The sequence below is a fragment of the Oreochromis niloticus genome, linkage group LG15 (genome assembly GCF_001858045.2).
Source record: "Oreochromis niloticus isolate F11D_XX linkage group LG15, O_niloticus_UMD_NMBU, whole genome shotgun sequence".
In the NCBI taxonomy this organism is placed as follows: Eukaryota; Metazoa; Chordata; class Actinopteri; order Cichliformes; family Cichlidae; genus Oreochromis; species Oreochromis niloticus.
Window position 1 is genome coordinate 28508015 of NC_031980.2, and position 11509 is coordinate 28519523.

Here is an 11509-nt window from a genome sequence, read left to right on the forward strand (position 1 = left end):
TATTCCTCTTGCTATAAGAGCTGTGTAACACCCAAATTTCTAATTTGTGGTATAATAAATGTTTATTCTATTCTATTCTATTCTATTGTTTAAAAGAAAAATGACTGAAGAATTCATTGTGAATGCGCTTATTATCCAAATAAAGTTGCAGCTAGGCTTTTCTGTCTTTGTTTTGTTTTTATCTGTGGCGTGAAAATCTTTCCTCCTGCATGTGGGGAATGATGTAAAAACTTTGAGAATCACTGGGGCTTTGACAAATTCGCTATAAGGAACACATCAAGCCATAAACTCATATACCGAGGAAGTGCTTTATAGAGGCCTAAGAAAAGACTAAAGCTGTTTTCTGTAACAAGTTCAGAGTAAAAATGTCTAAGCTCAAACTTAAATATGTCTGTTTTCCATGAATCCTGGTTGTCAGTCTGTTCCCCAGTAAAAGCATGTTTATTATTTAATATTGGTAGCCAACTGTTTAATGAGAGAAAATCTTTTCATTAGATTAAAGTAATCAGGCCTAGGCAATATTTTCCACGTACAGGTCTTTGTAAGAAATGGGCTATCAAACTATTTCTGCGTGTTTTTCTTCCTTCTTCCAGAGTTCCGCTTTGATTTGGATTGTTTTCTGTAACTGTCCTGTAGGGGGCAGCCAAACGATGAACGGCACCGACACTGTCGCCTTATGACGTAGAAGAAGCCAGTGTGTCCGGACGTCAGCCATCTTCTCTGAGATTGTCAACCGAGCGGTCTGCTGTTGGACAACAAAAGAACGACAGCGATCATGGGAGCTGTTTTGGGTTTGTGCTCGATGGCAAGCTGGGTCAGTATCATTCTTCATTTGACTGTGAGAACAGTTTTAACAGCGACAGGACGTTTTAGCTGCCTCGATTTAACAAATGTTGCAGTGACTGCGCAGGAGGAAAATGTCAGGCCAGCACCATGAGCGTCTGTGGCGCAGACATACTAACATCACCGTTTGGCTCATAACACAGCCGCTGTAGTGATTCAGTTACTGTGAGCGTGTTACTGCACTATTAGTTAGACGGAGCCGATTATGTGAACCACTGCCGTACTCGCTACCATCCAGCAGGCCTGTTTATGTGTTCATGTTACACAGTGACTGCTCGTAAACACACTGTCCGTGATATGAAAACACCGGGGTATGACGTTAGCTCAACCTTGTAAACAGAGTGGGGTATCCGCTGCACGCAGTAGGCTCGTGTCATCTGACACGGACAGATAGACCTACAGACACGAGGTGCTTCTAGGAACTAAATGATTACGTTATTCCTGTTAACTTAAGCTTTAAAAAGACCTCTGCTTAACTCTAATACTCGACTTATTCCCATGTGTGTATGTAGATCCCGTGTCTCTGTGGCAGCGCCCCCTGTCTGTTGTGTCGATGCTGCCCCAGTGGAAATAATTCCACAGTGACTCGCCTCATCTATGCCTTCTTCCTGCTGCTGGGAGTGGCTGTTGCCTGTATCATGTTGATGCCTGGCATGGAGGGCCAGCTCAAGAAGGTACGCAGTGTTCCTGACATAAAACTAGGCTTGGAATAATGCCTTCATATCTCTGCAGCACAGAGATGTCACAAGTTATGAAAACACTCTCATGGATATTTTTGTTTGCTAAGGCTTTAACAGGATTCTGCAGTGAGAGTAAATATAGTTTGGTTCATTGCTCCTAATTATTTAAGACAAATAGTCCTTGTTTGCTGTTAAGTAGCTTACCAGTTGTTAATCACCTTATTCTCCTAATGAGCCATACCTGCCTGTTCCAACTCTTAAATACTTAAACATGTGTGATATTCATACCAAGATAACTATACAGGCCTGTGAATGTACTGTGATCTTTCCTCTAATGTGGTAACTGTTTTTATGTTGATCCCTACAGTGGCCTCAATCCCCTTTTTTCTGTTTGTGCAGTTTTGTTGTATAATATTGGCTGCATTATTAGTACAAAATAATCTGGTTTTGTGGGATATTTGGAAAAAAGTTTCAGTGGTGTTCAGTCAGCCGTGTTTGGAAACTGCAGTGCTGTGAAAAACCTCATTCTTTGGGTTTTTGTTTGTTTTTTGCGTGTTTGATTTTTTTTTTTAGGGATGTTTCTCAACTAAGCGAGGGAGACAATACTCTAATATTAGAGTAACTGACAAGTCAGAAACACTAAGATAATATGTTACATTTGAGAACCGTTCAGTGGAAAATGTCAAAAACTCAAAAAAAGGCATTTTAAACCATTAATCTCATTCTTCAGTGCTGTTTAGATGGGCGCCACTCTCACATCATCAACACGTTATACTCCAAATAGACACCAAAGAGGAAAAACCCTTCAGATAAACCAGTGTTAAATATGTTATGAAAACATTTTCACGAATTATTAAAATAGGACAAATGAACATCTGAAAAACTAAAACTGTGACTGAACAGTGTGGCACATTGTCCCATGCATTATGAACGATGCACATTGTTTGAAAATTCATGACAACAACTTCAATAAATTCAAATCTAAAATAAGATAACAATAAATCATGCAGCCATTTTTTCCGTTTATCTAAGTCTGGTCGCGGGGGCAGCAGCAGGGGAGTCCAGACCTCCCTTTCATCGCCTCCTCCAAGTTATCTGGGGAAACATCGAGCCTTTCCCAGACCTGCCGATACACTCTGATCTCTCCAGTGTGTCCTGGGTCTGCACTGCGGCCTCCTCCAATAGGATGCGCCCAGCTTAGACACCTTACGCAGGAGGCGACAGCTTTAGCCATCTCCTTTTTGTGAAGAGCTGCAGCTGCTCTACTCTCAACCCCTCCATAATGATCCAACTCCTCAGTCTATCGCAAAGGGAGAGACCATCTGCGATTCGAAGAAAGCCAATGTCCGCCGCTTGTATAGCTGTCTCAATCCAGGCCTTCACTATTAGAATAACAGATTTTTGGTGTTTTTCAACAGTGCTCCATCTAGTGGCAGATGGCTGCATAACATTTAGGACCCAACAATTTACCAGCATTGGGCATCAAGTCTGGTACCAAATAGTGACAACGATTAGTCGACTAGTCAAGCACACATCACTAATTTTTCACATTTTAACATTGGACAAAGATGATCCAAGTAAATGTTAAATTTTTTTTAAATGATAATTTGATTTAATGGAAACGCTACAAATGCTCTAATGGAAAAGTATTGCCCCTCAAACGTAATAACTGATTGTATCCTCCTTGTTTTGTGATAACTGACGGGGAGTGTACCACATCACTGTGGAGGAATTTTTGCCCCCTTTTTGCAGAATTGTTTTTATTCAGCCACAAAGGAGGATTTTTTTTTAGGTATGAGCTGCGTGTTAAAGTTCATGACCTTGGTTAAATTTAAGTCCTGGCTTTGACTAGTCAAGTGGTCATTGGACTGGTTCTTATGTAGCACTTTTGTACTCTACCTGAGCACTCGGTGCTTTATACAACTTGTCTCATTCACCCAAGCACTTTTTTCTATGTATGCTGGATCTAGCCTATTTTTTTTTCCATTTAGCATTCACACAGATGCATCCAATGAATGCGTTGGAGAAAAGATTGGGACTGGGCCCAAGGATATTTGGCATGCAGACTGGAGAGATCGAACCACCACTTGCTGTTGTGCTTTTGGTCATTGTCCTGCTGCATAACTCAAGTGTGCTCAAGCACTTTGACCGCTGTATAAGAACCAGACCAAATTCCATTTTCAAGATAGGTTTGTATGGCCTCATGCAAGCAGTTGTGTTACTGACATTAAGCAACACTAATTTTCTTAAAACTAAAGCAGCTAAAAAGGATTCAGTTCAGATAACTTTTCTCTTAATAAATGAAATGATAATTTTAAATTAAATTATAATATATAAATTGTTATGTATTGACTTAGGTTATCTTTGTCTAATACTGAAATTGCTTTAAAATATCTAAGCGTGACATGTGTGACCAAAAAAAAGTTAGAAAGGAGGCAAATATTAGCTTTGATGTATCCAGTGGTGGTGTTTGTATGAGCGACATGTTGTTTGAGTACAAAATGCAACATGTTAAAGGATAAGTTTGGCTAACTCATGTCCAGCCTGCACTTGACAGGTGGATAATTGACCTGTGGGATCTCTGTGGATTTCCTTTGGCTTGCAGTACAGTGCTTCTGTTGCATGCAGTGGCTCCTTTGCCCTTTCGTGGCGGGTGCTGCACCGCGACACACCTGTATACATTGTCTCTTCTTATGTTGCTCTAGATTCCAGGTTTCTGTGAAGGAGGGATGGGTTCGTCTATTCCTGGTGTGGAGGGACATGTGAACTGTGATGTGCTGGTTGGCTACAAGGCAGTGTACCGTGTTTGCTTCGGAATGGCTATGTTCTTCCTGCTTTTCTCTCTGCTCATGATCAAAGTCAAGAGCAGTAAAGACCCCCGTGCTGCACTCCACAATGGGTGAGTCAGCATGTCTATCTTCTGCATCATGTCTGCTATGACACAAGGTCAGGTTTTATTGAGATTTGATGGATTGATTACCTGCTTTAAACATGCCAAACATATCATGTTATTAGAACATGTGACAAGCTGGAACATGTTCTTGTTATAGATCACATCAAAACTAGCAGCAGGGAGTGAAAGGCCATCTTTACTGTGGAACATCCCACTTAGGACTGCAGCTAGTGATTATTTTCATTGATATAAGAAGTATTTTCAATTAAATTCAGTTTTATTTAAATAGCACAGCACCAGATGTTTTCCTCACAGTTTCCTGATGTCCGTCATTACACTTTTAAAACATGTTACCATTAATATACTTGAATGATAACATCTGTGAACGTTTTCAGCAGTAATCTGATTTGTTAATTTCTTTATGTTCTGTCTGTCAGGTTTTGGTTCTTCAAGTTTGCAGCAGCTGTTGCCATCACTGTTGGATCCTTCTTTATCTCAGAAGGGCCCTTCACTACTGGTAACTGTTTTTGGTTCACTCTCACTTAGTCCAATGCACCAGTGTGTGCATATCATACATTGATCATTGATTGCACACACACTGTGCAGCTGTACACCTTGTTTCATATTACAGTGCACATTAAGGGACAAGAATAAAGAAATGTGAATGTGCCGGATTAAAGCACTCTATTCATCCAGCACTAAGCTGGAGATTTTATTATATCAGTGTCCTTTGTGTGACGTTCTTTCTCTCACTCTGATCCACAGTGTGGTTCTACATCGGTATGGCAGGGGCCTTCTGTTTCATCCTTATCCAGCTTGTTTTACTCATCGACTTTGCCCATTCTTGGAACGAGTCCTGGGTGGAGAAGATGGAGGAGGGCAACTCTCGCTGCTGGTATGCAGGTATGATGACAAGTGGCAGAGGATACTCATGGAGATGACTAAAGAGATCTGTCTTTGATCTAATAGATTTGAAGTGCAGACAAAAATGTTTTGGTCATAGCTGGAAAAAAAAAAGAAAAATAGGATTTACTTAAGACTTATTTTTATGTTATTAATTACAACAGTCACAAGAAATAATTAGGTGTACACTTGGGTGTATTTGTTCTATATGACAAGTGAACAACTCAAGGTGGTGTTTTCACCAGCTGGAAAAGCTTAACTCAACTGTATGTTAATGAGGTTTCTTTGTTTTTGTATGTTCACAGCTCTGCTGTCAGTCACCACAGTCAGCTACCTGCTGTCTCTGGTGTCTCTGGTCATGTTCTATGTCTACTACACCCACTCTGATGGCTGCACTGAAAACAAGGTCTTCATAAGCATCAACATGCTCCTCTGCATCGCTGCCTCCGTCATGTCCATCCTGCCACAGATTCAGGTTCACACCACTTCTCTTACAATTTATACAGACGCACGTTTTGTGTACATTAGATGGCTCGACATGTTCAGGTTTTATATGTAGTAGTAAGATGCATTAATCATATTAACATGACAGGGTACGTAGTGCTTTATTATGAAGTGACGTTATGCAATATAACACTAGAAGGATAATTGGCATGAATTATAGCAAGATGAGTCAAACATGAGATGGAGTCATGGAGGTGTCGCCTAATATAATTCAGAATGTGTCATTTATGAAAGTTGTTGTTAGAAAATAGAGATAACTGATGTGTGGTGTGTCATGTACAGGAGTCCCAGCCCAGGTCTGGCCTGCTGCAGTCTTCTCTGGTGACACTGTACACCATGTACCTGACCTGGTCTGCTATGACCAATGAGCCTGGTAAGAAAACAAAAGCTTTTCAGCCTGCTGTGTTTTGCAATGTATTGGTATGCCCCCATAACTGACCCCCAGACCCAGGCCTAGCCCCACACACACAGATACACATCCATCCACATCTGTCCCATGCTCTGACGTGGACAGGTGCCCACCCATAGCCAGCAGCGATCCCGGAATGCTACTTTGAGAATCAGTTTGACACCAACCGATTTCAGCTTTATTCTCAAATTGATCAGGAATAGTTTTTCCTAAAGTGGGCCTAATAATATCCAGAAATGGGTTTTTCTTTACTTTGAATCCATCAGGTGTCGTTCTTGATTGACACAGTAAGGCCAATGTCATCTCCCCCATCACTGCCCTACAGTATAAAGCGCCTTGAGACGACTGTTGTTGTAATTTGGGGCTGTATAAGTAAAACTGGATTTATGAATGCCTGCATTTGATGCTTTAAGAGGATAAGTGTAAATTGATTGGGAAAAAAATGCCCCAAGCACTGCACTGGTAATGTTTAAATGTGAATTTTGGGGATGCTTCGTGCTGCATCTATCTATTGTGTGATTTATCAGTTCCTTTCTCTGCACATGGTCGCACTCTAGGTGTGAATATGGGTGCTTCTATTGGTCCAGATAGATCCCACAAGGAAAACAGAGCAGCTGGACAAAGAATAAAAATGCTACAGTGTACAATAAACGCAAGTAGTTACTGTACTGTACAGCAGGGTTGAATCACACTGAGGAAGAATAAAGGAAGGAACTTTGCTGCCTTCAAAGTGTGGAGTGATGCTGGCTTGTCCATGATGAAGAGCTGGCTTGTCCAACTCAAAGCCTACAGACTCTGGCGCTGATGCTTTCCGCCAGCAGACAACAGCAAATTAGATGGCACTTTAATGCGTCAGACTGGTAGATCACCTGCAACACATTAAAGGATCTGAGCTTCCCCTTCTTATAAACAGCATCAATGTAAACGCCCAACTACCAGTAGCTGTCCACTGTTTCCACCTCCTCACCCATGATGTTGATGGGCCTAGCTGAAGACTTTTTCTTTTGGAAGTCAATCACTATCTCTGTTGTCTTGATTGTATTCAGAGCGAGGGGATTTCTTCCTCACCAGCTCTCTGTACTCTGACTCCTGCCCACTCTTAGTACATCCAACCGGTGCAGTGTCGATGGTGATCCAGTGCTTGTTGTTAGGAAAACTACATACAGTCCTGGTTGGGACGATCCTCACGGAAATGTATACAGTCAGTGATATAGTCTGTAGCATTCCTGCAGGGCATTGCTGTCTTCTACCGCTTCACTGGGTTGGTGGCAACAGGAAGGAAAGGAAGTACAGGAACACACTAAGAATATAGATGGATAGAACACCTTCCTAAATGCTAAACGCTACTGATATCACTGACATGTAGTGCATTTGATTAGACTTCAGTGGCAGTGCAGATGACGGTAATTAGATAGTTAAACAATCTCTTTTTGTCTCTCAGACAGGAAATGTAATCCAAGCCTTCTGGGCATTATTGGGCTAAACACCACAAGTCCTGCCAGTCAGAACCATGTGGTTCAGTGGTGGGATGCCCAAGGAATTGTGGGATTGATCCTTTTCCTCATGTGTGTCCTGTACTCCAGGTAAAGAACTCCTTAATTATCTTTGTAATTCTAAACTTGCAAACACCCAGACAACTAAATGGTTCATTTATTAACCTGCAGGCTGTCTCTTTGTGGATAGCACGATTCTAACTGTAGCCCTCTGTTTATTCGTCAGCATCCGCAATTCATCCAATGCCCAGGTCAACAAGCTGACTCTGACCAGTGATGAGTCTGCTCTCATTGAAGACGGGCCTCAGACGGACAGCTTTGAGGAGGGAAACGGCCCCAACAGAGCTGTGGACAATGAGAAAGATGGCGTCACATATTCTTACTCTTTCTTCCACTTTATGTTGTTCCTTGCATCGCTCTACATCATGATGACACTCACCAACTGGTATAGGTAGGTTTCACGCTGTAGGAGACTTGTCTAGTCTATCTTTGTACTTTATATTTGTTATTTCATGGGTTTTGTCGACATTTAGTTTTAAAGTTGGGCACTCTTCAATAGTTGGAGACGTTACCTTTGCTTTGCTGTATATTTCTTACAGCATATGTGGGGTTTGGGTCCAAATAAAGTGTTTTGTGTTTCTGCTAAGGTATATTATTTGGATAGAATCAACTAGTCCACTTTGTTTGTGTGTATCCGCAGCCCTGACTCCAACTATGAGGCCATCACCAGCAAGTGGCCGTCTGTGTGGGTGAAGATCTCCTCCAGCTGGATCTGCATCGCACTCTATGTGTGGACATTGGTGGCTCCACTGGTCCTGGTCAATAGGGACTTTGACTGAAACTGCACAATGTCCCACTGCTCCTCCAAATATTGGCGCTTTCACCTGTGTTTTGTTACTGCAAATTAAGAAACTTAGTAGGTAGATAACATTGCATGAGTCAGTGCTGAAGGAATGGTTGTGTTTATTGGCTCTGGTGATTCGCTTGTATTGCTGAGTGTAGCTACATAACCAGAAGGTGATGAACTAGTCAGGACGTTCATGTGGTTTTTTTTGTTTTGTTTTTTTTTCCAGCTGTGACTTCAGTCCATTCTCATGAATCCTTAGCAGTTCGTTGCAGTCGTTAGTATATCCTGTTAAACCCAGTGACGACTTGCACGTTTTTCTTTGAAAACTGATGTGATGTTAACAGTAGTTGTATCTGAAAAGGTTCCTATGATCCTGCGTGCACATCAACTCTGCACTGTAAATGTTCTGTATGCTGTTTCCTGTTAAAAAAGGGAAAACTGTTTTTATTCTTTTGAGTTGTGCATGAGCAGCTGTGACATTTAGAAGCAAGAGTAGGATTCCCACTGGCTCCATCACCCTGCGTGAGCAGTGTTGTGTTGTCCATATGTGTTGGCGTAGATAGTTCTTCTTTATATTGCACATCTCTGCACACGCTCAGCTAATTGAGTAACAAGATGCATTCTTGTTTTTGTTGCTTCTGACTTGCTTTTTGATAACATTTGTGGTTTTGACTGCTTAACAAGCTTCCTGATAAGTTTTTGCATAGCGCGTTAGCGTTTGCTTGTTTCAGACATATTGTGGATGTGTTTGACTCTCATCTGTGCGTTTTTTTCTTCTTGACCTAACAGTATATTGTAACTGATTTAATAAAAGAAATGGGGGCGAGGGGGAGTCAAGTCTAATTTGTTGTTTGTTGTTTAGCTGGGTTGTACACAGTTGTCAGCTTCACCATTATTGGGTAGGTCCACCAAAACATGCTAGGGCTCATCAAGTAATTATCGAGTATTCCACCAATTAATCAGATAAATCATTTTCTTATTAATGAACAATAATAAATATTCAAAAGGTAAAAATTGGTTTCCATTTTAGATACGTCTGTCAAAAGAAACAACCCTTGGTTCTATTTATGTGCCCTAATTAAATGTAACTTCTTCAATGCAAAAATATATAAATACTTGAGCACATTTAGAGGTCAAATAAAATAAGCGATGAACACAAGCTAAACTAAGGCATAAAAATATAACCTGTCTCTGAAGGATTTCTGACATTAATGGGGGCAAAGAGTTCTGACAGTGTTTGGATGAAGAATTCTGTGCTTAAATAATGAGTCAGACAATTATGGACTTGTAAATTCATTTATTCAAACATTACGTAACTAATTTATTTAATAATTGAAAATAAAAACCCTATTTTTAAGTCAATATTTCAAAATGAACTATTATACAATAATTTATTGTATAACTCATTATTTCGATGCGTGTGACTCGCTATTGTCCATATGTCCTGCTGAAGTGTGTTTGACCTGGTTAGGTTGACTGTTTTCTGCCTGACAACAGGTTAATAAAGATGAGGGGTGGGCCCCATAGGAGTAGAATCCGGTGCCTTTGTTCGGATGAGTTCCTCAGGACAATGTAGAGCAGGGGTCCCCAATCCCAGTCCACGAGGGCCGGTGTCCCTGCAGGTTTTAGATATCACCCTGGATCAACACACCTGAATCACATGATTAGTTCATTACCAGGCCTCTGGAGAACTGCAAGACGGTTATTTATCCATTTAAATCAGCTGTGATGGATCAAGGACACATCTAAAACCTGCAGGGACACCGGCCCTCGTGGACTGGGATTGGGGACCCCTGACGTAGAGAGTGCCTTGTACTGAATTCCTTCTTGCAAGAATAAATGACTCAACAGACAACTCCAGCAGTTTGACTTCTATATAATACTCGAAATTTCCACAACGCAGGTATGACCTTTTACTTTTAGAAAACCCTAAAATAGGGGATATTTGACTTGTGCAATTTTATCAAGGTTAAGCAAACATCTCAATCAAAAAATATCAATCAGAACTTTTAATCAGCAACATCAATTAAATTCTGAAATAATCAAACTAAAACTGTTGCTAAATATCTACTATGGGTCTTGTTGTGATTTGAGGGGAAAGGGGAGTCAGTCCCTTTCTCCCTAATTGGAGAAAATTCAGTTAGAAGCAGTGACTCGAAAACCCTCAAACGTCTTCTTGACTCCAGTCCCACTCAGTAAATGATGAGCAGAGAAATCCAAATAATTGTATTCCAGTAGATACGTGCAGTGGTTGGGATTTGGCTATTCCCCTGCCGCTCCTCGCTTCAACTATTTCCACTGCAGATCCCAAAGATCAGTCACCCATCCGCTCACCAGCTTGAAACAAGGAATAATAACAGTTTGCCTTCTCTGCTCAGCACTTTTACACTTCCACATAACTACATCCAAGCATGTTCCTGGCATCCTTGGACACATGTTACATTTTCTCATTCGGTTTAAATCTAAATTATTTTTCAATGATTAATCTTTAGCTTAACAACTTACAACTATTTTTCACACAGGACCAGTAGGATTGGATATTTTTATTCCTCAACAAATAAAGTCATCATTTAAATTGCTATTTGTATTTACTTCAGTTCAATTCAATTCAATGTTATTTTTACAGCACCAAGTCACAACAACAGTCGTCTCAAGGTGCTTTATACTGTAAAGTACCCCCACAATAATACATACAGAGAAAAACTCAACAGTCATATGGCCCCCTATAAGCAAGCACTTTGCTGACAGTGGGAAGGAAAAACTCCCTTTTAACAGGAAGAAACCTCCGGCAGAACCAGGCTCAGGGAGGGGCGACCATCTGCCGTGACTGGTTGGGGAAAGAGAAGGAAGACAGGATAAAAGCAAGCTGTGGGAGAGAGCCAGAGATTAATAACAAGAATGATTCGATGCAGAGACGTCTGTTAACACATAATGAGA

General features: G+C 40.9%; 1 protein-coding gene across 1 annotated transcript; it reads left to right on the plus strand.

Moving 5' to 3' along the window:
- The first annotated feature begins 662 nt into the window (after window positions 1-662).
- serinc1 (serine incorporator 1) lies at window positions 663-9415 on the plus strand. The gene is made up of 10 exons (XM_003456019.3): window positions 663-814; window positions 1356-1517; window positions 4229-4422; window positions 4854-4933; window positions 5182-5319; window positions 5625-5794; window positions 6106-6196; window positions 7674-7815; window positions 7952-8176; window positions 8426-9415. The coding sequence occupies exons 1-10, from the start codon at window positions 776-778 to the stop codon at window positions 8562-8564; spliced, it is 1380 nt and encodes a 459-aa protein (XP_003456067.1). The 5' UTR covers window positions 663-775; the 3' UTR covers window positions 8565-9415.
- Window positions 9416-11509: the final 2094 nt, after the last annotated feature.

Bases quoted from the DNA above. Each gene is read 5' to 3' on its own strand.
- serinc1 (XM_003456019.3), top strand. From the start codon at position 776: ATGGGAGCTGTTTTGGGTTTGTGCTCGATGGCAAGCTGG. The intron at 4,934-5,181 runs GTAACTGTTTTT...TCTGATCCACAG, and splicing joins AGAAGGGCCCTTCACTACTG to TGTGGTTCTACATCGGTATG. The intron at 7,816-7,951 runs GTAAAGAACTCC...TTTATTCGTCAG, and splicing joins ATGTGTGTCCTGTACTCCAG to CATCCGCAATTCATCCAATG.